The sequence below is a fragment of the Acomys russatus genome, chromosome 12, assembly GCF_903995435.1.
Source record: "Acomys russatus chromosome 12, mAcoRus1.1, whole genome shotgun sequence".
Classification (NCBI taxonomy): Eukaryota; Metazoa; Chordata; class Mammalia; order Rodentia; family Muridae; genus Acomys; species Acomys russatus.
This window is the reverse complement of record NC_067148.1, coordinates 29,104,618-29,131,838: the sequence shown is the minus strand read 5'-3', so window position 1 is coordinate 29,131,838 and position 27,221 is coordinate 29,104,618. Positions and strand designations below refer to the sequence as shown.

The window sequence follows — 27,221 nt, the reverse complement described above, 5'->3', positions numbered from 1 at the left end:
TTACAGCGATAGAGATGGCTAGCGGCCCACCACCTTCTTTCCTCCATGGACGGCTGCCGCTGGGAGGGAGTGGCATTTCCTGTTCCCTTTATGAACTAGGAGGGGCCAGATCCCTAGTGTGAATGTGAGCAGAGTCAGGCCAATGTTTAAGAAAAAGGCATTGAATGAAAAGTGTTAGAGGAGGGCCTGCCTTATTCGTGATCAGTTTTCTTTTATTTTTAATGCTTAATTTTATGTTTTTATTGAAGTAATTTATTCAGATTACATCTCACTTGTTATCCCCTCACTTGTATCCTCACATTTCCCCTTCCTCCCTCTTTCATCCTTTTCCCCTCCCCTAGGTCTGTGACAGAAGGGGACCTTGTCCCCCAGTATAAGATCACAGCTTATCAGGTCTTTTCCTGGTAGCCTGCTTACTCTTCTTCTGAGTGTCACCAGGTCTCCCCACCAAGGGGAAGTGGTTAAATAGGGGGCACCAGAGTTCATGTCCGAGTCAGTCCCTGCTCTCCACACAGTTGTGGAGAATGTGCTGTCCATTGGCTAGATCTGGATAGGGGTTCTATGTTTACTGCATGCATTGTCCTTGGTTGGTACAGCAGTTTTCTAATAGATAGAAGCAAAAGGCTTAAAACTCTAAAGATCATGAAGCTACAGAGTGGGAGGAGCTTGGTCCCTGGGCCATTGTGTGAAGGAGAGCCTCTCACTGCTCTGGAACCTTGCTGGGCCAAACCACTGATGGTTGGATGAAGTAGGTTTCTGATTCTCCCTAGCAAATGTGCCTTCAGAGAAGTGCAGTTTGTGGCTTGATGGTGTGTGTGTCGTGGTGTCCCCCAAACATGTTAGTTGTTTGAGCATCTTTGTTATTTATATGGTTGAGTCTGTTCTTTATCACAAGCCCACCAGTAGACAGACACATCATTCCTGAACCTGTCTGATGTTGAGAACAGTCCCTAGGAGGTGTTCCTAAAATACTTTGGGCTTTGTGTGTGTGTGTCTGCAAGAGTGAAGTGCCTCTTTGGGAATGGTGCTCACTTGGCAAAATTTCTTTTAAACTCATCATCCTCATTCTCGGTACATCCAGTAGCCTGGCTGTGCAGGGACGACTGTGTACAGGGGAGCTTCTGGGGGTGAGATAGGAGTCAACACCAATCCAGAAACTGGACAAACTACTTGCAGATAACAGAGTATAGACCAAGCACCCTCTCATCCATATGAGGCAGATACCTCTCTTGCCCAGCCCAACATTATTGCGGATCCTCTACAGCTGCCATTGTTAACTTTAAAGAACACCATCAGTTTATGGTGTAAGTAACTCCTAAGTAATTCTAGGGTGGGAGGATCTCAGAGACTATCTTCATCTTATAGATGAAGAAAACATTTGTAGAGAGAAAGTACACCCAAGGCCATAGAAGTGCCGTTGACCAGTCTAGTTTCCTAGACTCTGTTGGACCAGGCTGTCTTCTCTGCTCTCTGTCCAGTTTTCTAAACAGGAGATCAACAAACTTGGTAGATGGAGTCATTTCTATGCAGAATGAGTTAATTTGAATTAAAATTAGGACTCTCTCTCTCTCTCTCTCTCTCTCTCTCTCTCTCTCTCTCTCTCTGTATGTGTGTGTGTGTGGGTGTGTGTGTAGGTCAGAGGACAACTTGTAGGACCACTCATTCCTTCCACCATGTGGATCCCAGGGTGACTTTTCCACTGATCTATCTCATTGGCCCTAAAATTAGATTTAAAAAAATAAAATTTCCCCCTCTCTGACTCCCAGTTAAATCCCTGTTTTTAAGGATAAGGGTCAGATATCTACACATCACAAGACAGGGCCTCAAGTGACCACAAAGAGAAGAAACTATGACAACAGCTGTTTCTATACTCTGCTCCATTGTTTTAAAGGTTCGGAAATAATCTCAAAAAACATTCTTCTTCCTTTCCTACTCCACTGACAAGTGACAAATATACATGAGGGTGACATTCCCATCTTTGTACCATTGACTTCAGGCTTGACTTTTTTGATGGTCAGCCTCTCAGGTCTTTGGAGTGATTAAAAATTATCTTTGGTGCCAAAGCCCTTAACTAATTTTCTCTTGTTAAGTCTTAATAACATGACCCACTGGAGCAGAGAATGCCCCGTTTGTTTGCTGGAAGATTCTGTCAACTTCAGCTACACAGACAGCATCATTAGAGATGATGGAAGATGAGGCAGGTGGATAAGGCCATAAGGTATAATTAGATCTTGGTGAAGGAAGGTGAGTGTGTGATGGAACCAGGAACCTTCTAGAAAAGATGCTGCTCAAAATAAAAGCATGTTGTCACCTAGCGTGACAACACATGCCTTTAATCCCAGCACTCGGGAGGCAGAGGCAGGAGGATCTCTGTGAGTTTGAGGTCAGCCTGGTCTACAAAGCAAGTCCAGGACAGCCTAGGCTACAGAGAGAAGCCCTGTCTCAAAACAAACAAATAAGCAAACAAACAAACAAACACAAACAAAAACAAAAAAAGCAGATCATGCCGAGAAGCCAGGTTTGGGCTCTGATCCTTTCTCAGTCGTGATTGAATTCACATTGCAGTTACAGTTGGCAAACCTTTGCATGCTGATCTACTTCCTACCCTGGTCACTGATAGTTCGGAGAACCCACCATCTACATGTTCTGCCTCAGTCCTCTTAATAAATTTCTGGTGATGCTGCCGTTAGGCGGCTTCACAGGGGGAGGAACAGGAAGCAGAGAGAGGTTGTACTTGAGGACACAACTTAGTCTGAATCTTGTCACTCCTGCCAGCCAAGACCCCACCACTCTGACATCAGAGACTCAGTTCCTCTGTCTCCATCAGTCCTTAAAACACCCCTCCTCTCTGAACACCCCCCCTCCTCCCGCTACAGTAACTCATCGAACCCACAGCTTCAGCTCTTCCTGTGGACCTCCAAATCTGCTTCAAATTCCACTCAACTCTCAACAGAATCTTGGGCATGGACTAAAGCTTTTCTCTTCCCTGTCATCTTCCAGTCAGCCACCAACGCTTGCAGGCCTGGCCCATAACCCTCAGCATCTTCCTTTGTCTTACAGAAAGAACTACCTGTGTGCTATGAAAGGCCTTTCTCCCCTCAGCCCCGCCCTCAGGCTCCAAAAACCTTCCCTAGTGCCACCTTCTCATCTCTGTTGTCTATACTGATTTGCTTCTTGTGATTGCAGACTCTTGTTTGGGGACAGCCTTGTCATCGCCCCCCCACCCCCACCCCCACCTGTATTTTAAGCTCAGGGTGGTCTTTTTGTTTTTCAGTATTTTTGCCAAAGCTTACCTTTGGATCCCTCTGGCTAGTTCCACCCGGTCCACAGGCTATGCGGACCTCAAGATCACTTTTACACCTCTTGCCCTCTGTCTCTGTTTCCTGTTTAGGTTATTATTTCTCAGCCAGTCCCTCCTACCTCCAGCCTGCCCAGTTTCGACCTATCCTTCCCATAGTTGTTAGACATACAGGTTTAAAAATCTATGTCTGAAAATTCTGTCATTGCTTCCTCATCCTCAGCGTCATAATATTGGGTTTTTTAGCACATGGTTGATGGCCCTGTGGGGCTTGGCCTCTGCCAACTCCCCCAAACTCATTGCCAACCTCCTGCCCTGGTTCTTTGCCATATAAACCTGCTCAACTTTCTAAGTGTACCATCTTCACCTTTCTGTGTTTCTACATGGACTAGTTGCTTTATCTAGACTATTCTTCTTTTGGACAACCTTTGATTTCTCATTTAAAACTAGCTTAAGGGTAGGGTTCCTTCAGCAAGTCTCTTGGAATCTTTCAAGAGAGTTCATTGCTCTCTTATAGACAACCCCCACAGACAACACCCCCTCCACACACACACACAGTGAGTTATCATGTGCTTGGAGGCTGAGTTCTTGGACAAATATATCTCGTTCATCTCTCTTTCAATGTTTCTTGGTTTGGGGAAAACAGAAGGCTGCCAGTAAATGCTATTTGGATGGAATAAAGAAATGGATGAATGCAGCCATCCAAAACCCCTCTGACCCAGTTTCCTCTTTCTGGGACTCAGGTCTGTGTTCAGACCTCAACACAAGCTCTGATTTTTCAGTGTCAGCCATCACTTCCCTCTATGAGATGTAAGACCCACTGGAACCCATGCCTCTCATGCTCAATATGAGCATGTGTTCAATGCCCTCTCAATAATGTTTGTGTGTGAATAAGTAGATTTCCCAAGTCCATGTTAATCAGTAGAATTAGATTTACCTAACCAAAAAGACCCTTTGCCAGAGGACATCATAGGTTGTCCAAATTTCATCCTAATTTCTAAAGCCTCTTTCTCCATTGGCATAAAGCCAGCCCAGACTTTTAAAAAGGTATGACCATGGCTGGTCTCTTGAATCCCAAACACAAGACTGGAACAGATGGAGCCTAGTGAACTTCTGATTGCTGCTAGTGGTTATGACTGGGTTTATTCTGCATCCCTTCAAGCCTGCTATGTTACAATATTACTGGGTTAGGGGTCATCCCTAACCGGTACATATAATTTCATATAGAGCCACTAGAGATAAAATAGGCCATAGAATATACCTTGGAATTAAAGCCAGAGGTTCTGATCCTATCCTCAACTCCACTGTTTGCTTAGTCGTGTGGCCTAGAATACAGTTGCTCTGAGTCTTGATCAAGCCATGAAATATGGTCACAGTACTCACCCCTTCGATCATTGAAGAATTGTTGTACCCTCATCACCTCCTTCCAGGGATTCAGTGGTTTGCTGTGTTCTCATTAACTTACATTTGATTTTAATAGTAGCAAGCATTGGTCCAGGAGATTAAGACTCTAACCCAAGAAATGCTTTGTCTTCTGGGACAGTTTGTATTATGAAATGTATTGCCCATTGATATGCTCATGTCCAAAGTCATTAACCTCAACCCTGAAGATAGGCTGCATCCGATGGGGAATCTAGAGACCCTGGAAACCACTTCAAGCCAAATCCTTTGATGAGAACTAAAGACCATTCCTTGAGAGAATCATTACTCTTGGTTTTCTCTGACAAATGATGCTCACAGAAGCCAGCTGGATGGATACAGCTATGAATGAGACAGACTTGGTTTCACAAGCAGTAAACAGACAGTGTTTGCTCTTGGCTTCCAGTGGACTCTCCCTGCACAGTCCCCCCTGCCATCCTGAACTCTAACTCATTGCACTACTCCAATAGAAAAGTAAAAACATGTCAAAAGATCTAGACATAAATAACTGCCCATTTAATGCGTATTCACATTCTTTACCATCCAAGGTCGTTTACCTGTTTTAGGGAACAAATTGGTCATGCTGTCTGAGAGACAGAGAAACCCAGAGGCTTACAGCATCAGATGGTTTGATTCTTGGCTTAGCCCCTTTGAGCCAATGCTGTGCTGGAAGTATTTTCTTTCCTCCTGACAATACATGTTTATCCAGGTGCTTCTAATGCCTGGACCTTGCATATGGAGTCTTTTACTAAACTTTTTTTTGTTCCCAGCCCACATTTCTAGGGCTTCGAATACTATGCTCAGGTTGACCCTGCCATGACACTGTGGACCTCATTAGCGTTTGAGCTGAAGGATGAGCCTGGACTTAGGAGCATGTGCAAGAGGATTCTCTGGTAGAAGTAAGCCTGAGTCTTCATTTTGCATTCCCTAGATCAATGCCAAGTTTGCTTTCTAGTAAAGCTGAGTGATGAGTTGGAACCAAAAATAGTAACATCCCTGGTGGATAGGGCAGCTTCCAATTGATCCTCCCTTCAGAAAGCCCCTACGTTTTCCCACCCATGCAATGTTACCTGGACCGCTGGGGACAGTACTGTGAAGGAAGAGCAACTGATACCAAATTTCACCCTTATAGTCACCAGTGTCACTGTTGGTCACCATCACAACCACCATATCACAGCCACCACAGGAATCTTCTTATGGCCTCCTACTTCTGCTCAACCCTTCCTGTTCCTTGTCTAGGTCACACGGCACTCTCTGTTTTATTTCACTTCCCAGCATTCTCTAGGGTCCATCAGCCTGTCCTGAGAAAGCACTGGGCTAATAGTGCTCAGTTACTACTGTTGAGTAGCCTAAGATGCTACTCTCCTCTTGAGTTAGCCTAAGATATACCTTTCAAGATCACACAGTCTGAAAAATAAGAAAAATAGAGCTTATCCCCAGGGTTGATATAGTGAATTAGCACAGAGAGACAAAAATACATTGGCTTAGATGAACACACAAGGTCTGCCATTACTGGTGCATGGCTTCTACAATCGGTATGATAGTCCCTAGGTCTAATATTAAATGACCCCCAAAGAATTTCACATCACCATCTCAGCCAAGTCATAGTTAGTAGATGCCTTCCTGACAAACAGAGCAGTGTAGCATATTTGATGTAACACACCAGTGTCAAAGATGAGCACTTTGCTACTTTTATGTTCCTAGGACTGTGGCCTGGGGAGATGAGCGTTCCAGATGAGAATGTATGGCCAGGGTTTTATTTTTTTTTTATTATTATTTTTTTGGTGGTTTTTTTTTTTTTTGAGACAGGGTTTCTTTGTGTATCCCTGGCTGTCCTAGACTCACTTTATAGACCAGGCTGGCCTTGAACTCACAGCAATCCGCCTGCCTCTGCCTCCCAAGTGCTGAGATTAAAGGCATGTACCATCACATCCAGCATGGCCAGGGTTTTAAACAGCTTCATTTCACTCAGAATAACCAGGGCCATTTACACTTCCTCATTTGCACGGGGCAAACCTTTTCTGTCAATAGCCACAAACATCTGTTGAAAGAAAAAGGACCCAGCCCTCCACCAACTGTGGTGAAAAAGAGCAGAAACACTGACTTGAGAATTGGGTAGGAGGAGATGTAGGACCTGAAAGAATGGGTTCTAACTTTTCCCTAAAACATCAAAGCCAAACATCTACCAAAATATTACCTGGAATGAAAGAAAAACCCAGAAGCTCATGTGAAACTGGAGTGAGGCTTTGGAATAGCATCCTATTTCCTATTCCCAAAACTGGCTCCTGGACCCTACACATCCTTTGCAAACCACTAGATTAGAGAAAGCTGGGATACTAGAATAGGCTTATAGAAGAAGAAAAAGTCAGGGGCAGAAGAAATGGCTTAGCTAATACAAGTGTGAGGAACTAAGTTCTGATTGCTAGAGTCCATGTGAAAATCCAAGTGGTAGCGTGTCGACAATTCCAGACACGGTGAGGAGAGAGGTGGACATAGGCAGATATCTGGAATGTATGGGCCAGCTCATTTAGCACATGTGGCAAAGTTCTAGGACAATGATAGACCCTATCTCAAACTAAAGATGGAAGGCACCTGAGGACAACACTCAAAGTTGTCTTTTGACCCCATCCCCAAATACATGTGTTGTGCCCATGCACACTTACATGTTCATGTATGTGCAAACCTTCATACACATGCGATCTGCCTACATGTACAAACATACACACAGAAAAATAAAAAGACAATTCACATCATGGCAGCTTCTGGGCATTTAGCTATCTACACGTCCTGTGCTATGGCTTGTAGGGTATGCAACTGAGAAGAAGCCTTCCACTCGCTCCCTAAGGCAGGTGAACCCATCATCTGGTCCTCCCTGCCTCAGAGGCAAGCCTCATCTTTGTCTTTAACTGGCCAAGACTGATTGGCTTGCTGGTGATTTCAATTTATCTTCTTTGCTCTGCCCTCCTCTTCCTTCCCATCCACCTGTTATGCCTAAGCTATGGTCTCAACCTAGATCATGGGTCTCAAGCCCAGTGCTTCTCTGTTTGGCCTCTAAGTAGAAGACAACCATGAGGGATTTTATCATTTCCTTACCATGTAGCTCATCACCTGTCATGGAGACAAGCCCCCAGACCCACCTATGCACACCACATCCATGAAGCCGTACATCCCATAGCAGATCTGGAAGAGGAGGTCTTGGCGTTGCCATTTTGCTGAGGGACTAAAGGTCGACCAGATGAGCCAAGAGATACTGGCGATGAGGAAGAGAGAACCCAAGATGGCGGCTGCAATCTGAACCTTCTCGATGACCGTCAGGGAGATGGCCTGCCACTGGGGAGGAGAGAGTGACAGATTAGCTGCTTGAGTGCCTGTATCCCATTCCCACATTCTTTTTTTTTTTTTAATTTGAGTGATTTATTCAGATTACATCTCAATTGATATCCCCTCACTTGTATCTTCCTATTCTCCCCTCCCTCCCTCTTTTATCCTATTCCCCTCCCCTAGGTCTGTGACAAAAGGGGACCCCTCCTCCACCATGTGATCACAGCCTATCAGTTCTCATCCTGGTAGCCTGCTTACCTTTCCTCTGAGTGCCACCAGATCACCCCACCAAGGGGAAGTGGTCCATTCCCACATTCTTACTTCTGTTCCATCATCTCACTGGTATAGAGCTTAAACCAAGGCTTCTCCACTTGTGGTACAATGGACAGCTTTACAGTTTCATATTATACTTTTGGTGCAGCGGAGACAAGAGCCATATGAAATGAACAGACATTACTGTAAGGAGGGGGCGCTGGGCAGGCCTAGCTGAGGAGGAGACCCTTAGACTTGATTTTCATAGATGTAGAAATTTGAAGGAAAACAAAGCTCTGCTGTGGGTGTTGTTCCAAGGTGCTGGGATATTCTTTTCAGAGCAGCACAGTTGATTTTCTCATTAATAGGTGCCAAGAGGGCACAGGTCTTCCTCTAGCTGTTTTATTTTGTTTCTATAACACTACCTCGCAAGCCATTTAATATGCATGCTAGTGATCAACAATTTGACAGAAAAGGAGAGGGCATGGGATGTGGGAGTAAGGAAAAAAAAAAAACAAAAACAGCTCACAATATACTGTCTGTATTTTAACTCAAAAGAAAAAAAGAAACCAGTGTACTTATAGCAGAATTGAGTTGGAGGCTGGAGTGTGGGTGGGTTTGGACTATGGAATTTTATGATTCTATGCTTCATCTATGAAGCAATGTCCTAAGTTAGCCCTGAGTAGGATTTTAGTTGAGGATAGTCTCACTCAACAAATAAGTATTGATTATTTCTATGTGCCTGGACACTACTCTAGAGGCTGTTGCTAAAACACTAAAAAACAAAAACAACAACAAAAACAAAACAAAAAGCAAAAAAGTCTAGGCAATGCCCTTGTCCTATGCACCCACATCCTAGGGGGCACATAACTCTAAGAATTTACATGTGCAAATTCATCGCGGATCTTCACAATGTTCTTTCTGGAGCATACCCAGGAATCACTGTGGCCAAAACACACAAAGGAGAGCCACGGTACTTTCCATCTGCCAACACAGACCACTCCCTCTGATGTCATTGGCTCAGATGGGTTAAGCCAGTGGCCTCCAAGGGACCATAAGTATTGGAAAACATTTCACTTTTAATCCAAATGTAGGACATGGGCCTTAACATTTAATTACACAGATAGTATCCCATTACAGAGAATTAGCTCTTTAAATTTTCCAGCGCTTCCCCAGCCTAGGGTTACACATAACCAACGCATTTTCCAGAAGATGGTCCTATCATATAGACTTCTCTCATGTACAATAAATGCTTTTTCCAGGGCCAACCCCACACAGTCTAGAAGAGTGTTTCTAATGAGTTTTTGTTTTTACCATATAGTTAGGTGACCATCGGTAAACCCTAACTTCTGCTCCTTCACAACCCCAAAGATATAGATGCATAGAAGGCTCCTCTTTATCTCGATAATCTTCCTTCTAGCCCCAAGGCACCTAAAGGGGCCCCTGACTAAAGTGGGGGTCATGAAGAAGGGGAAGAAGGAGGTACTGTGTGCAAGAGTTCTTTCTTGTTCCATGTGAGGCCTTGAGGAAGAGAAACAGGAGGCACCTCCTCCAGGAGATAGCTGAGAAGCAGAGAGTTCTGAGATCTGACAGGAAGCCAGGGAACGGAGAAGGGCATCAGTGGAACCAAGCCCTGCTGCCACCAGATACCTGGAACACTAGACTCTCGTTCTAAATGAGGTCTCATCTTCAAGTCATAAGATTTTGCTCCCTGTGAACACTAGTCCTGCAGCACCAGGGAGTGAGGAGACTGTGGGAGGAGTGCAAGGAGGCCAATTTTGGTTTTTTGGGTTTTTTTTTATTTAATTTTAATTTATATGTGAGGGTGTCAGATCTTGGAGTCACAGACAGTTGTGAGCTGCCATGTAGGTGCTGGGAATTGAACTAGGGTCCTTTGGAAGATCAGACAGTGCTCTTAACTGCTGAGCCATCTCTCCAGCCCCCAATTTTGTTTCTTAAACCAGGAAGAGATACCAAGCAAGGCATCAAAAGGTTCAGTGTTAGTTGAGCTGTCTCCCCAAACTTGTTGACTGTGAGTGAGAAGTCAATAAATCATGGCGATTGTCAATTTCCCCTTCTCTAAAGATGGGAGTAATTGGTCCTTCCTTTTTCCTGGAGTATTATGAGTCTTAAGCATGAAGCCAGGGCATGAAGGGCATTCCTTACTATGTTTCAGTAAAGACACAGATAAACTTGTCAAAGTAGGGGTAAACATACGGGTGTACACGTGCCCCGGTAATATATAGAGAAGGGACTCAGGAATTCCTGTCACAGAGAGCAGATGTGCTCTCACTTCATAGCTGTACAGCTTCCAGAAAATCCACAAAGACTTCTCTGCTTCCTTTGTCTAAACCCATGCCTTGACTAATAATAGTGCCCCACTGAGCTGCTTCCAGGGTTATATTTGATAGTGTGTACGAACTGGAACTTAACAAGCAGTAGCTAAATACTCATCAATACTTCATGATCTTCCCCATCTCAGGGGGATGCATCCCAAGGCCCCCAGATGATACCTGAAGCCTCAGACAACAGTGGACCCTATATCCAAGTACTGTGATGACTCATGCGAGCTGATCTGATAGCCAAGGTGTCTACTATGTAACTAATGGGTAAATAGCAATATATGGCTTGGATGGATGAACAAAGGGATGACTCATGTCCTGGGTAGGATGGAGCTGGAAGCCATGACATTTTCTCACCCTCCTCAGAACAATTTGCAATGAAATGTTATTAATTCTTTCCGGCACATTCCTTTTAACGTTTCTGGGGTTGTAGGTGCCCATGGTTAACTAAAACCATGGGGAGGATAGAACTAACAGAACTGCTGTTCAGAGGGATTAAAGACAAGGTGGAAAGCAGGCAATGGGGCCTTGAGACCCGCAAGGCAAGACCTACTCCTTTCTCAGTAGGTATTCTAAATACAAAGCTCACTTTGAGAAGATCACTAATATAATGTCCCATAGTCCGGACCTGAAGTATTTCTTACATGTTTGCCTGGGACACAAACCAGGAGGCGAGAGAACCAAGATACATGGGAAGGTACCTCCTTGCTCTGATGGCAAAACTATATCCATTGCTCTGTTGGCTTCTAGTCAAGTCTGCCAACCCCAACCTCTACTACAGAGAGTCTGGCCAGGCCATTGTGGCAGAGCAGACAGTTATGTGACACTTAGATAGTCCAGAAGAGCCCGGGACACCAACTTGGAACAATTTAGGACACAACAGTACAGCATAGCTTCAAGTCCAAACTACTTTTATATAGAAAAACCAACTGGCATGTACTGAGAACACATCATTGCGTTCCCAGGACCAACAGAATCAGAGGGGTCCCCAGTGCTTAGAAACTCATAATTGAAGTCAGGTAGTAACTTGGAAATAGATTAACAGACCGATACTGCCAGCACTGCCATTTGCTTACCCGACATAGGCTTAAAATAACCTTTTCTTTAGGCCAAGAAAAAAGCTATACCTGAATGCTTTTTTTCATTATATGAGTCAAAGGTGGAACCAAGATGGGGGTGTCTTGGAGTGAGTTCATAGATTGTGGATCTGACCTTTACTGAGGCCTGAGTCAGCTGTAAAGAAACAGGCAGGTCAGTGCACTCGGACTTCCGATGCACCCCTAGGACATGGAATCAGCCGTTGCTTGGCTCAGCTATTTTAAGACATCTCACGATCTGAGATGGATGGCTGAAGACAGAATCAGCAGTTCAGAGGGGCTTCCCAGCAACAGGCCAAGATGCCTGGCAATTTGGTGCCTCTCCCACCCCCCACCCCCCGAATTTCTGAGAATGCCCCACGGAGAATGCCACAAGGCAACTTCATATGATTTTAGATGCTCTCCAATACAAAGACCCTACTACAATCACCCACTCCCAACCTTCCTGTGTTTGTAAGGTTGACTCTGCCCCACTCACAGAGGAGGGAAACTGTCAGGCACCTGTGGTCTCTGTCCTCACTGTCTTGCTGGCTAATTGATTACATGGCTGCTTATTTGACTGAAGATGTGTGTGTGGAGGTATTTTTAGAAACAAGATGCTCTTTCTCTGCATATGCCCATGTGTGCCTGTGTGTGTGTGTGTGTGTGTGTGTGTGTGTGTGTGTGTGTGTGTGTGTGTGTGTGGCATGCACCCTCACACACATGCCTGCAAGAGCATGTGCCAACTTTGCTGATAAATTGCTTGAGTTGGCTGGGTGGCACAGGACCTGTCAGCAGTTGGGGTTAGGGAAGATGGCTATGTCAGCAGAGGAGAGGAGAGAGTAGGCACAGAGAGCCCTGAGTTCTGCCAATCTGATTGGCAGGACCCTCCTCTAGCTCTGGTCCTGCCTTCCCTTCCCTCTTCTGGCAGCCGTTTGTCACTCTGTCATCATGACTTCTTGTTTGTACACCCTCTCCTCCATTTTATTTGCCCTTTTTTGCTGTTGCATCTCTATCCCTTCCCACTCTGTTCCTTATCACAGAAAGTGTGGTCTGTGGGCCAGCAGGAGTATCCCCCATAGCTTTTTAGCAATGCAGGCTCTCAGACCTGCTCTAGACCAGTGAATTGAAATCCACTTGTTAAGACTCGAGGCAAAGCACAAACACATTAAAGTCTGAACAGTGTCACTGAGCCATCTTGTCCCCCCAGCTTCTTTTCAAGCCTTTGACTTTAATTCAAACCTCACTTTCCCACCATGTCTCTCCAACTACCTGTTCTCTTTGTCTTTGCTTTTCTCTTTTCTTCCTTTCTTCCCTCCCTCCCTTCTTTTCTTTCTGTCCTTTCCTCCCCCACCCCCACCCTACATCTCCTATTCCTTTTTCCTTCCTTTCCCCATCTCATTAACTTATCTGTTTTCTTATTCTATCTCTTCCATCTATCTCCCTCTTTCCTCATATATCATATATTTCTCTCTTTGCTCAACACTTTTCCTTCTTGGCTAGACTTAAGAGAAAAAAAAAAAAAAAAAAAAACCAACCATCTTTCATCCCTCTCCTGACTGTGTGGTACCTAGTCACCAAGCGGCCCTGAATCAGAGGTTCAGTAATTCCCCTACCATAAAGCAGGAGATGAGGGAGCCCCAGGCTCGGAAGCCCTGGGTTTACCTGTAGAGGATTCTTTGTGCTTATGGCGATGACGTGGTACTTGTAATAGCACAGCTCGCAGCTCCAGCAGCCCCTCTCACTGATCCACTTGATGAGACACGGCTGGTGTGTACATTTGACAGACCCATCACAGCGACATGGGCTTAGCAGCTCTCCCTGTGGAGAAAAAGGGGGAATGCTGGTGAGCCTGGAGCCTCAATCCAGCAGGTGACAAATAAGTGGGTGGATACTGGAACCCTGGGCTGAGCCACTCTGATAGCCCAGATAAGGCCACTCCATGCATGGCATACGCTTTGTCTGGAGCCACCAGAATCTACTGAAGAGGCCTGGGCTCTGGCTTTCCTACCATAGAATCTAAGCAGCTGTAGTCAGCTAAACTCCCAGTTCTGGGATCTTCCTCCTACCTGGTAAGCCACAAAACAATGCTTCTTGAACTGCCTAAGTCCTAGGATGTCCATGGAAGCCTCCTGTGGTCAATGGGGGGCAGTAGGCTCCAAGAGTTTCTCTTTAGAAACTCAACCAAACTCAAATACCCACAGAGTTAGAGTTAACATAAATGACAGAAATCCGCTGGTGGGGACGGGAGTGATTTAGAGAACTCAGAATAAAAGCAGGACAGCCGCCACCATCTCCAGCTAGCCTCAGATGAGGGAATATGGTAGGTTTTGTATTTTCAGTACTGCTGGTGATTGAACCCAGGATCCCATACAGACTGTGCCCAGTCCTGGAGGAAATCTTTCTCTAAATGCCTCTGTAGTCTGATCGTAACAGTTTAAAAACATATCCCATGGGTCACTTTGATTAAATGTAGAGATGCCTATAGACCACAGGACTCTGAACTTGAGACTTTGCATTCTCGTGCAAAGACACTGGTCCTCTAGTGATGCTTCCCATGCTGGGAAAAAGTGTAGGTCAGGCCTGAATCCTAAGGGGTCTTGGAGTTTGGCCAATGTTCCTGACAAAGGCCTGGGTTTCTCCAGCCAACACTGGGGCAAAGGACAAAAGACCATCTTGGGAGAATTAAAAGCTGGGAAACAACTCATCCAGATGGATTCTGGATCCGAAGCCTCCTGTGACTGGGTGGCACAGTGTTTTCTGCAACTTTGCATTCCTAGCCCCCAGTGCAGTGCCTGGTACACTTAGACAACAATCTGAATTTTGCTTATCTGTTTGATGAACAAGGGATTTTTTCCCCCTCTGGGACACAACCAGACTTGGATTCTATGATGCCTGGCAGGGAAGAGGAGGGAGGAGCTGCGCATGTTGCTAGCCACTCTGTGTAGCAAACTCTAACTCCCTGTGGCACTGAGTATCTCTGCCCTAGCGATGGGAAGGAAATGGGAGGGGGTGAATGGAGAGAGGTGCTGGGGGAGGGGCAAAGCCCTCATTATTCATGGCAGCATTTCCTAGGCTCATTAATTCTAACAGGATGAGCTAGGTTTGATTAATCGGGTTGTTAAGCAGCCATGTCAAGTCGCCCGATCAGGTAAAAGACATTACTTCCGGTTGCTGGCAATGAAGCCAAGTGACAGCATTATGCACCCCTTCTTTCCCAAACAGCAGCTAGGAGGAAAGGCACAGAAGAGCTACTGGCTGAAAACAGCCCATAACATGATCCAGGCTCTCTGCCTTGGCTCTGAATGGGGACTATTAGCTCTTGCTGGAGCCCTTTGAGCCATCATATCCCGACCTACAGAGGGATCATGCTTGGCCCGCCCTGGTCCCAGTGCCTGGCAGCTTAGCCCAGATCCTTCACCATCTTCTCGTACCTCCCATGTGTCTTCAAGGACAATAGAATATAAATAACTGGCAGCAAAAATGGGATCATGTTAAGTTTAATGAAGATGTTCTTCACAGTAAACTCCATTAAAAGCTGAAATGGGGGGGTTGGGGGCCTGGAGCAGTAGCTCAGTTTAGTTGGTGAAGCACTTGGTGCACAGGTATGAGGACCTGAAGTTTATGCCTCAGCATAAAATATTGGGCAGAGTGGTGCATACTTGAGGCTGGAGGTGCTGGGGAAGCAGGGACAGGAGGATCCCTGGGGCTCACTGGCCAGTTGGCCTAGCTTAAAAATGGCAAGCTCCATTTGGTCTCATTGAGAGATTGTGTCTTAAGGAAGGTGGATGGTTCCCAGACTGACCTTTGGCCTCCATATACATCTGCATACACATGCACATACAATTCCTCCATATGCATGCATACACACACACACACACACACACACACACACACACACACACACTTGGATACACATATATATACATACACATACAAGTTTAAGTGGTGTAATATGGAATCTGAGATGGACACTCTTCCCCCAGAATCCCAGGATAAACATCCCATAATACAAGAGAAGATGCAATGTAGAGTCTATGACACAGAGCCAGCTGGTTGACATAAGGAACATGAGAAGCCAGGGCTTTCTGACCAGTATCAGTCCCTGAGTGTCACCACACTGATGTCTGGGCTGTGCATCTCTTTCTGTCTCCTTCCGGGGAGAAGGTGGGATATTTCTGGCTCGCCTCAGGCCCCTCCACCAAATCTCCCATGACAGCCAGCTGCAGCCCTGTCTCCTCTCCCTGCTTCATTACACACAGTCTGGTACTACATCGTTTTTCATATCCTCTGAGATTTAGGCTGCTCATTGATACGCCATCAATACCTAGGCAAACCAGAGATGCCCAGGAAAAGTGTGGACTAAACTACACAGGCCCAGGGTATGGGAAGCCTCACTCACAAGGATCAACACTTCAGTTGGGGCAGATTATACTAAACTCATCTCCAGAGTGCAGCAAACTCCAGTAAGCAAAGAACCTCACTAAATGCCAGGGGACCGGATACTGCCTTGGTGACCTCGGGGCTTTGGGATAAGGAAGAAACAGGGATCTTCTCTATTTCTCTGGTCTGCAAGGGGTGGAGTCTGTGAGCGTGGCTAAGAACACGCACTGTAAAAGTCAAGCTCTTTGGTTCTGAATGCCTCTTCCCCTCTTACTAGCTAAATGAATATAGGCAAGCCCCCAGCCTCTGTGGTGCTCGGTTTCTTTACCTTCAACATACAGACAACTCTTATCTCATTAAAAGAAAGCTCCAATAATATGAAGCATGCACAATGCTTGACAAGCAAGCCCCCTCACTAATTTACAGTTCTGACTCACATTTCTTTAAGGCTTCAGTTCATCTTTCTTATTACAGTTCCCTTCTCCTACCGCCATGCTAAGGTAAAGCTGAACAGGTAGGGAAAGAGCAAGAGCCTTAAGAACTGGTCAGTTGGGTCACAGAGAAAGATCAAGATTAAAGGACGTTCTAGGATAGTCTGTCATCCTGGGACAGGAACGAGGTGCGGACACAGTGCTCTAGATTCCCAGTCCAGAAATGTCCTTGTGTTCCTCTAGGACGCTGGGAGTGTTTGGGATAACCTTTACCTTAGAGATGGTAGACAAGAGAAGAGCACAGGTGCCTTGGGCTGAGCTCCTGCTTCAGGCAGGCATCAGGACATGGTAATTTTCTAGCTGTGGCTCTGACTAACCTGGTGGGAGGGACCAAGAAGAGGGTGAAGATTCTTCTACCAATGGAGCAGTTGGCATCTATAGTTGTTTCTCCATTCACAGGTTTGCTTGTTTACTTTTGAGCTTGGTTTTTATTTTGTTTTGTTTTGTTTTGTTTTGCCTCTTTCAGTTGGAAGGTCTGCCTTCAAGAGTCCTTAGGTTACCCAGTTGCTATGGCAATGCCAGGTAAACCCAAGACAGTTTTTCTTGCGCCCCCATCCCCCCCCCCCACTTGCTCATAACCCAGGAAGAAATACATACAGCAGTCGTGCAGCAAAGACAGCCTCATGCTGGGCTGGAGCTGGCTGCTCTGTGATATCAAAACAAGGAAACAATAAAACACCAGCCTTAGGGCACAGTTGATAGTTATTTTCCTTTATTGAGATTCATGGTGATTAAGAGCCTGGCTCTCTTCCTAGACAGTCTTGGCTTCATTCAGGCTCTGACAGTCTGGGTGACCTTGATCAACTTGTTAACCACTCTAAGCCATGCTCAGTCATTCCTTTCCCCATTCAATATCTGCTTACTATGTCCCATCTTCTAGATGGCAGGCATGAAGTCCTCTGGCAGACAAAGACAACGAATCAGACAAACAAGTAAATTATGTCTACCTAAGATACACTGTCACATGCTATGGAGAAAATAAGCATGGAAACGGAAAAGGAATGGTGGAGGAAGGCAAGGTAGACTGAAATCCTAAGAAGGGTGGTGGGATGGTGACTCTTCATTGTCAAGTTGACTGCATTTAGAATCACCATGGAAACACACCTCTCAGTGTGTTTATGAAGTTGTTGTTTCCAGAAATGCTTAACTTGAGGGAAGACCCATCCTGTGTGTAGGTGGCAGCATCCCACAGCTTGGGGCCTAGAGTCACTGAGAAAGGAGTTAAAGACAAGCATTGAGTTTATTTCTCTCTGCTTACTGCCATTGGCTGCAGTGTGACCAGATGCCTCATGTCCTCACCGCCCTGTCACTCTTGCTATGATGGATTGTATTCCCTGGAACTCCCAAGTGGCTTATCTTGGTTTTCAACCTGACCGGATCTGGAATCAAGTAAAATTCTTATATTTTGTCACACTAACTAGGAAAGTAACTGTATTCTACAGCTGACAGCTATGGACACCCTCTGAAGAGGGGTATTTGAATTAAGATGTGAGGCAGGCAAAGGAGTAAGTAAACCATGCAGATCGATGGGACCAGGAAATGTGGGCAGGCACAATTAAGTGCAAAGGCTCCGACGCAGAAAAATGACTGACATGTTTCAGGAAAACCAAAGACACAGGTATATTAAGATTGAGTAGTGATGGATGTAGCCAATGGGCAGCTCAGGTTTCATGTGGGTCCCCTAGTAAAGGGAGCAGGGGCTGTCTCTGACATGGACTCGGTTGCCAGATTTTTAACCATATCCCCCCTGATGGGACTGCCTTGCCAGGTCTCAGAGACAGAGGACAGACTCAGTCAGATATGACTTGATGAGCTCCAGGGTTGGGTAGGACAGGGCTCTCCTTTTCTGAGGAATAGGGAAGGTGGGGGAGGAAGGGGGGGACTAGGAGAAGAGGAGGGAGGGGACTACAATTGGGATGTAAAATGATTAAATAAATTAATAAAAGATTGAGCAGTGAAAGTAAGGAAAATAGAAGAGGTCAAAATAGGGAGCAAAGGTGGGGAAACAGATGAGGAAAGGCTTACGACGGACTGTCTTTTCTTTTCTTTCTTTCTTCTTCTTCTTCTTCCTTTTTTTTTTTTGTTTTTTTTTGTTGTTGTTGTTGTTGTTGTTGTTTTTCAAGACAGGGTTTCTCTGTGTAGCCTTACCTGTCCTGGACTCACTTTGTAGACGAGGCTGGCCTTGAACTCACAGAGATCCACCTGCCTCTGCCTCCTCAAGTGCTAGGATTAAAGGCATGTTTCCACCATGCCCAGCACGATGGACCATCTTAAGGGCTTGGCATTTGTGGATGATATGGATTGTCTTGAATGTTTTGAGGGAGCGTTATTGAGACTTTCTTAGTCTCTAAGCACTTCTACTCATGTATGATGATCAGGCTGTGTATGACAGGGTCATGCTTGTTTCTCTACTGAGGACAGACTAGCAGGAAAAAAAGAAGAGAATCTGGAGACAGAAGGCCATTGAGCATGCTTCAAACCACAGAGTATCAATGCAAAGCCTAAGCAATGATTGGTTTCTGGAGGCGTGTTTTGAAGAGATGAATGTTGAGGTTGGTTGGTGGATCAGATGTGACACGTGAACAAAAGCAGGAGAGGAGAGGGTGATGCTGACTTTGACGTGAGTAATGGGAAGAATGGGAGCGGTGCTTTCAGTTGAGTCGAGAAAGACCGAAAGGAAAGCAGGTTTAAAGAGTGGGTGCTCACGTTCAAACACATCAACCCTGAGATGCCCATCAGCTATCAAGTGCAAATGCCAAACACACACTGCAGTGTGCATCAGGCTGGCATCTGGGCAGAGCTCAGAGAGGGACACAGAATCAACAGTAGTGAAGTAATACTTAAATCCACCACTTAGACGAGGTAACCAAAGCGGCCAGCATATGCCAGAAAAGGGGAGGCGCTGGGTCTGATGTCGATAGATGCCCCTGTCTACAAGTCAGGAAATGTTGGGAGCCAGCAGAAGAGGCTGAGAAGGGAAGGCTAGCCAGGTAAGAGAACACAGCAGACCAAAAGCTGAGGAAGAACACAAACTAAGCTAAGAAAAAGGGGGAGCCATCAGCATGGCCAAATGTTGATGGATCAAGTTAAATGAGAAACAAATAATTATCCATGAATCTGGCAAGCTTTATTTCTGATCCCCCCCATTTTTAAAGTGAAATATGAAAAAAAAAAAAAAAAAAAACAAAGTTATAAACATGAAGGTAAGGGAAGAGGTATCAAAGGGCTGAGATTGGTATAAAACACCAGGAGATCTTTAGGGATATTTTTATCAAAACAAATTACCTCATCTATGAAACTGGGGGAATAAAGCAGTAAGTTAATAGTCACTCAACTTAAATGGGGGCTAGTATGTAAGGGTTACATAGGTCAGTGGCTCTCAACCTTCCAAACGCTACAACCCTTTAATACAATTGCTTACATTGTGCTGACCCCAACCATAAAGTTATTTTTCTTGCTACTTCATAACTGTAATTTTGCTACTGTCATGGATCATAACATACATATTTGTGGAGATAGAGGTTTACCAAAGGAGTCATGACCCGCAGGTTAAGAACCACTACAATAGGAGTTAGCAAAACCTGTCTCTAAAGCCATCCTCCTACCTCCTTCAAATATTAATATCCTTCCTTCTCTTCACTGTCTGTAGACCATGTCTATAGCTGTGATGCCATCTGTCACCTCAACACAGTGAGGCTGGCAATAATGGTTCCCACTTCACAAGTGAGGATACTCCAGAGAGTTCGTTACATGCTCATGGAAATGAAAGAGTTGCTCTCTGAAGCTTTAGGTACCTAAATCACCTCTTTCCACACTGGTCTCATTGCCTTTGTCTCTTCTTCCACGCACAGCAGCCTGTCTTTAAGACCATTAATTTTTTGCCCTGATATGAACGATGACCTTGCTAGAATCCCATTGGGATTTTACTGGACATATATGCACTCTTTTGCTCTTTTCTTTAACACCGTCTCTGAAATCAGTTTTGGGCCATGTTATTTAGATATTAATTGATATCTGTGTGGTGGGGGCTAGGGTGAGAGACAGGTCCAAATAGGATCACAGTTCCTCTTCACTCCACCCTCATGATTCCAACCTTAGTGGGAAGGAGACATTTGTTGAGAAATAGTTAGGAGACAGAAATTTTCAGAAGCAGAGTAAGCTGATACAGCTTGCTCTGAGGAGGCTTTAGTAGTAGAGGAAAGTCCCACAGGACCTAAACTTTAATGTCAACTCCCCCTCTAGGCTAGAACTCTATACTGTGATGGGGAGGAATGGCCATAAAGGTAAGAATTAGGACATAGGGGTGTTGCTGTTGTTGGTGTTGGTGTTGGTGGTAGTGTGTGTGTGTGTGTGTGTGTAAGTGTGTGTGTGTGTGTGTGTGTGTGTGTGTGTGTTGGGGCATGGAGATGCCAAAGAAGGTAGAGACTTCCCAGTGTCTGACCTAGGTAGTGTCTATGATGATAAATAGCTGACAAGGAAAGTCAGGCACTATTTTCTGTCACTCCTTGAAGCCCTCAGACTCTAGGACCAGCTACCAGTAAGGATTATCAACAGCACTTACAAGCATGTACACATGCGCGCACATGCACACACGCACGCACACACACACACACACAGACACACACACATACACACACACAAACCTATAGGCAGAGACAGGGAGAGACAAAACCCAAATAGGCTTAATGAATAGAAGAAAGCTAAAATAACCTGGAAAATTCCAGTGTCTTCCTCCATCAGGACAGCGCACAGTCATCACTTCATTCTCCAGACTTTGGAAGTCAGTGTAGTTTAGCATCAGTATCAGGACCTATCACGACCTATCATGATAGCCTTCTTGCTAGCACACCATGAAGGCTGACGGGAAGGGTGGATGATGACCTCCAAAGATACCCCAAGACCTGAACATCCATTATTGTTCACAGACAAGCCATCCTGATTGTGTGCACACTGTACTAGGAAGCTCTGTTTTCTGAAGAGAGTCTTTTAGCTCTGCCACCCATCCATACTCCTTTCTCAGGCAGACCACGCTTTTCTCAATGGATCTAAGGCCAAATCTTAGCTTCCAGGGACCATCAGCATACCAGTAACAGCGGAGAGAAATTATGAATTGTTATGATTATCAATTTATGATAATTTGATCTAAAGGACAGAGAGAGCTCTATTACTAAGAAGAGAGGAGACTTCAAACCCTAATAAGCTGTAGTTATCTACACTAAATCAATTAACCTACAAAATTATTTCTATTTCTATTCTCGTGCCAGCCTCTTACTCTCAGAAACACACGGACACGGACAGCCTCACACATATAATCTACTTCCACCTTCACAGAGAATGTCCTAATTTATCTGCTCATTGTCTCAAAGCAAAACAAAAGGAATGCTGAAAGGGAAAAGGAAAGTGGACAAACGAACCCAAGTGCTCCCAACTGTGACATTCATTATCCTGGTAGTTATCCTACCCCTGCCCGCTTCTCCCCCTATAATTTAACTGGTGTAAGATATATGTACCTATTCTCTCTAACAGCTTCTAAATTTACTCAACTGCTACTAGAGAGAAGAACTTAACCTCACAATAATTGGATTTAAATAACATCCAATTCTGCGGAGTTAAACATGATGTGAATCGTAAACAAACCACAGGATTTGAAGGCTGGCAGGAAGAAAGAAGGTCACCCTTAATGTGCGTATTCATAATTCTATCCGGATGCTAATGATCCAAATGTGTAATCTAATGTCTGTTTGTCTTTCTGTCTAACTCATCATTACCATCGCTGTCATTACCAAAGAGCCAAAATTAAAGGTTGATCTGGCCTCGCTCCTCTGCCTGACCCAAGAGAAAAAACATAATTCACATAAGCCTTGAGTAGCCTGAATTTGCATACAGTGGGCTGGGCCCAAGTCCAAGGTTCCAGGCCACTACACTTCTCAGGAAGTTTCAGGGTTGCCAGGTCACTGTGTTCTCTCTCTCTCTCTCTCTCTCTCTCTGTCTCTCTCTCTCTCTCTCTCTCTCTCTCTCTCTCTGTCTCTCTCTCTCTCTCTCTCTCTCTCTCTCTCTCTCTCTCTCTCTCTCCAGAAACCAGGCCAAATCATCTGATAGGCTAGAGGGAAAGGAAAGAACTGTCCCCTTGATTCAGTCTATGGTCCTTACACCCTGACAGTGAAATGCACAGCCTCAACTCTGCAAAACCTTCATGATGCTCCTCGGAGGAACTGTGGTGAAATTCTCCTAAAATTAACATTCATGCACTGGAATTAATGCCTGGTTTGGAGGGTTTAGGAGGTCCGTGGGGCAGGGGAGGAGTGAGGCTGCAAGTGCTAGCAAGCTGGAGTCATGGTATATTTTCTGATGCTTCAGATCAGGGCCCTAGGCACTTAGGAGTAGCCTTGTCTCCTGCAAAGCACAAAAGGAAGACGTTTCCCGGGTGCAATCCCAGCTTCCCCACCCCCTGGCTGGTGATTATGGGTTTAGGTGATCTCTACCTCAATCCATTGTTTCTGACAGTCGAGGTTGCCTTGGGAGGCTTGGTTAGTATCACCTTGCTGGCTGCAACCCAAAGACTACAGCTCCGTGAAGACCCATTTAAAGAAAAAGAGGCTAAGACTCACTTTGTAAAGTGTTGGACCAGATACTCATTAACAAACCTTCTGCCTCCTACTTTTGAGGCTTTTATGTACACAAAGATAAAAATAAGTACAGAAAATTAAAACTTATTGAGGACTCCTTGTGTGCCAATCCCTGTCACATTCTTTGAATTCTGGACTCAAATACCAATTTCCTCACTTGCTGGGTGAGAGACACTGGGCAAGTTAATCTGCTCCAAGCCTCCCATCTTGCCATCTGTATTTATATTGCCCTACTAGTGTTTCTGCCCCCCCCACCTCTCTCCTCTCTCTCTCTCTCTCTCTCTCTCTCTCTCTCTCTCTCTCTCTCTCTCCCCACCCCCACCCCCCAAGATAGGGTTTCTCCGTGTAGCCCTGACTGTCCTGGAACTTACTCTTTAAACCAGGCTGGCCTTGACCTCACAGGATCCATCTGCCTCTGCCTCCCAAGTGTTGGAATTAAAGGTGCACATCACTGCAGTTCTGCTTGTTGTTCCCTCTCTTGCTAGTACATGCCTTTGAATGTGTATTAGGGGCCAGGCATTATCCTACGGACCTGATGTGTATAAGGTGGTGTGGCATAGTTGGTGAGGCCCTTGGCTCTGCCATGCACTGCTTGTGTGACCTTAAGCAAGTTTTCGTGGGGGTTAAAGTATGACCAGACACTTCTGTATTCCTAGGTTTCTTACAAGGATTAAATGGGGGGAAGGTATGAAGAGAAATGCTTAGAACTCTAGAACCCTGTGGGACAAATAAGGACTGTTCATGGTGGCACTATTACCACGTCCTCCCATGTAGACCTACTGAGACTTTTCACACCCTAAGGGAAGGAGGTATGCACCAACTCTACAGATGAAAGCATTCTTCAGATTGTCGCCTCACCAACTACCTCATTCTGCTGTCCTGAAGGCCGTGACCTGAAGTTGCTGTTAGCCAGGAACATGGGATTGGATGATGACTGGGGGACGGTTGGAGTTTCCAGGTACTTGATATCTGCCCTGGCATTCGGGGAGGTGGGAAGAACAAAACCAGGCCCCAAATCCTTGTTCACTTTCCTGCTCTGACCTCCATGGCCCTCCTTTTTTGGGACCTACCCTCCCCTACTCAAGTCTTCTTTTCCACACTCATAGATTCTACCTCTTGCGGCAGTAGGTGGGGGTGGGTATTAAGATATGGCTGTTCACGGTCATCATTCTTTTCCTTCTCCTGTTATGGGTACAGCTGCCATCTTCTGTGTTCACGGGGACAATTAAAGGATAGAGGAGGTAGCACAAAAGAAGGAGATAGGAGAGTGGACATGGCCAAAAAGGACTGTATTCATGCATGAAAATCGGCGTGCAACTCTTTGGTCTGTATAAATAATATGCGTTAATAATTATAATTAAGAAGGTGAGTTTAGCAACAAAAAAGGATTCAGAGGAGAAAAAAAAAACCTTTTGCCTTGTAATCTCTTGCCCAGTTTTTAAAGAGATTACGGTATGCCTGTCTATTGTTTGTCAATTCTTTCTGTATACTGGACTTCCTCCTCAAATCAGCCCCACAATCATTATACTTCACTTAGATCCATGGTTCTCAACCTTGACAATGCTGTGACCCTTTAATACAGTCCCTCGTGCTGTGGTGACCCCAACCATAAAATTATTTTGCCGCTACTTTCATAACTGTAATTTTGCTACTTTTATGAAGATAATCACAAGTGTCTGATATACAGGATACCTGATATGCAGCCCCCAAGGGTGTCGCGACTTAGACAGAGAACCACTGACTTAGACAGAGAGGCATGGGACAGAACAGATTCCATTCTGAGCCTTGTCCAGGTTCCATGCTCCCAAGAGCAGGTCCCACCACATCCCTGCGGGACTGAGATGCCCATGCCAGAGTCGGCTGCAAACCAGGCTTGGTTCTTTTCACACCTCTCAGGAAAGTGTACTATTCCTGAAATCTTGGCTGCAGCTCCCTGTCAGCAGAAAGCATGCTAAGCATATTTGAATGACTCTGGCATGTGACTAGGCTCCAGGCTGCTGGCTCCAAGCTAAGCAGCTCTGAGTCACTCTGGCTGCTGTTATCTTGGCAATTTTATTTTGTGTTTCAAAGAATCCTGTAGTCCTTAATTCTGGAACTGTGTGTGTCTGAGAGAGGAAGGGGGTGTCTTAAAGGTACTCTTCCCTAGTCTAGTCTCTGGTTAGACTGCCACCAATCCCAGCATATGGAAGGGACCTAAGAGACTCCCTTGCTCACCAATGCTACATCCCAATGTCCTCTTTGAGCTCAGACATAGAAACCTGTATGGAGTAAAGGTGACAGAGGACCAGGGTGAGGGTGTAGGGGTGTGTGTGCATGAGTGAGGATATTTACAGACCATCACCATTTCTTTCCGAGGATTAAGGACAGTCTCCTTTCATGAACTGTTAGCAGCCATGGCTGGAACACTAGTCAGTCCTCATGTTGAAAATTCAAGATGGCCCCAGCCCAAGAGACGTTCTCACACAATGACGTACATTCCAAACCCACCCAGAGTCTCTGCTCTTGATGTGATTTTTTTTTTTTTTTACACTTGTGTTTCCCTCAATTAGGGGCTGATAAACAAAGTATAGCTCCTTTTTTGTTTGCTTTCAGTCTTTGTCAGCTGGCTAGGCCATTCAGCAAGCACTTGTGACTTAATGTTCTCGGTCCTTTCTGGGACTTGGCGAGCCAGCGTCATGTTCCTCTTGTTCTTCTACTTTATAATTGTTTGACACTTTATTCATTTTCCTCTCAGTCATCATCCATCTATGCTGAAAGGCCCTATATTTAGATCCTACTCTCACATCGCTGATCATTTCAGCCACTTTTTATAGACTGCTGGGCTTTAGGTTTTAAGACAAGTTATCCAACTGTGTCTATGCTCAGAGGCTGGGGTGGAAAAGGAAAGCCATATCTTAAAACCATATAATGATTGGCTAGAAATTAAAATTTCCTGTAACAATAGCCCCTTCCCCCATATAATTACCCCCAAATCAGAGGCATAATATATAGCTTATTCTTAACTTCTATTTTCCAATCATACCTGTTCTATAAGAATCCCCCCAGTGATGTCCTGATTTCACAAGTCATGTCCCAGTGACCTTAGGTGAGAAGCCTGAAATGGAATCACTCCTTCAAAGGCACAGGCAGTTTAAGGCTATGGACACAGGTTGCCATGTTAGCCTTAAAAAACAAAAACAAAAAACAAAACAAAACAAAAAAACCCAAAACAACAACAAATGATAGCGCTATTCACTAATGCCAGAGTCAGAATTCGCTGCTGTTCCTCCATACTTAATGCCCTGCCCCTTCTCCATATTCTTGGAGATATCTGTTGAGGGTGTCATAGCCATGACTCAAGAAAGAAGCCTCAGGAAATATGGATAATTTGTCTCTGTACTTTTCTTTGGGGAAATGCAGCCTTCAGTTGAAAGACCTGGGCAATGAACAATGAAATTGAAGGAAGTCTGGGAGGGGAGGGCCTGTTTCAGCCATGAGAGGGCCAAGATGTGCTTAGCTAGGGGAAGCCTGCACAATCTCAGTCCGAGGGGTTTGTCATTCTCAGATGAAGAGATGGAGACTAGAGATGATTTGAGAACTCCTGTCAAGAATCTTTTCTTTACCTAGATTCCAAGATGGCAACTACAGGGGTAAGCACTTGGGATTGAAGCACTTGGGACATGAAAGAACAGCCGGCCAGGTAATTGCCCACCACTGCCCAGATTTAGAGGTGTTACAATCTCCCAGTAAAAGCCTCATGTGACTGAGAGCCTGTGGTTTAAAGGGCATCTTAATGAAGCCTATGTCTTCCCCTGCTGCAGTTCCAGCTTTTTCTGTGGACAGTGGCCACACTCTGTCATCCACTAGCTCTCTCAGTCAACCTTAGTGGCTAGCTATGGCCCTGCATATGTACCTCAAACAAAATACTTAAATAACCACCTACCGTTCTTTACAAATCTACAAAGTAGTTAGTTGAATGACTCACCTGGTGTGGCTTAGCTGATCTTCACTGGATGTTTGAATTGGCTAGATAC

General features: G+C 45.1%; 1 protein-coding gene across 1 annotated transcript in view; it reads right to left on the bottom strand.

The window, feature by feature from the left end:
• The window catches only part of Marchf4 (membrane associated ring-CH-type finger 4), a 113,479-nt gene that overhangs the window by 10,190 nt on the left and 76,068 nt on the right, over window positions 1–27,221 (bottom strand). Inside the window, exons 2-3 of the mRNA XM_051154115.1 lie at window positions 13,374–13,529; window positions 7,855–8,047 (exon numbers count right to left, since the gene is read on the bottom strand). Coding sequence (XP_051010072.1) covers window positions 7,855–8,047; window positions 13,374–13,529 — 349 coding nt within the window. The remainder of the gene's footprint in view (window positions 1–7,854; window positions 8,048–13,373; window positions 13,530–27,221) is intronic.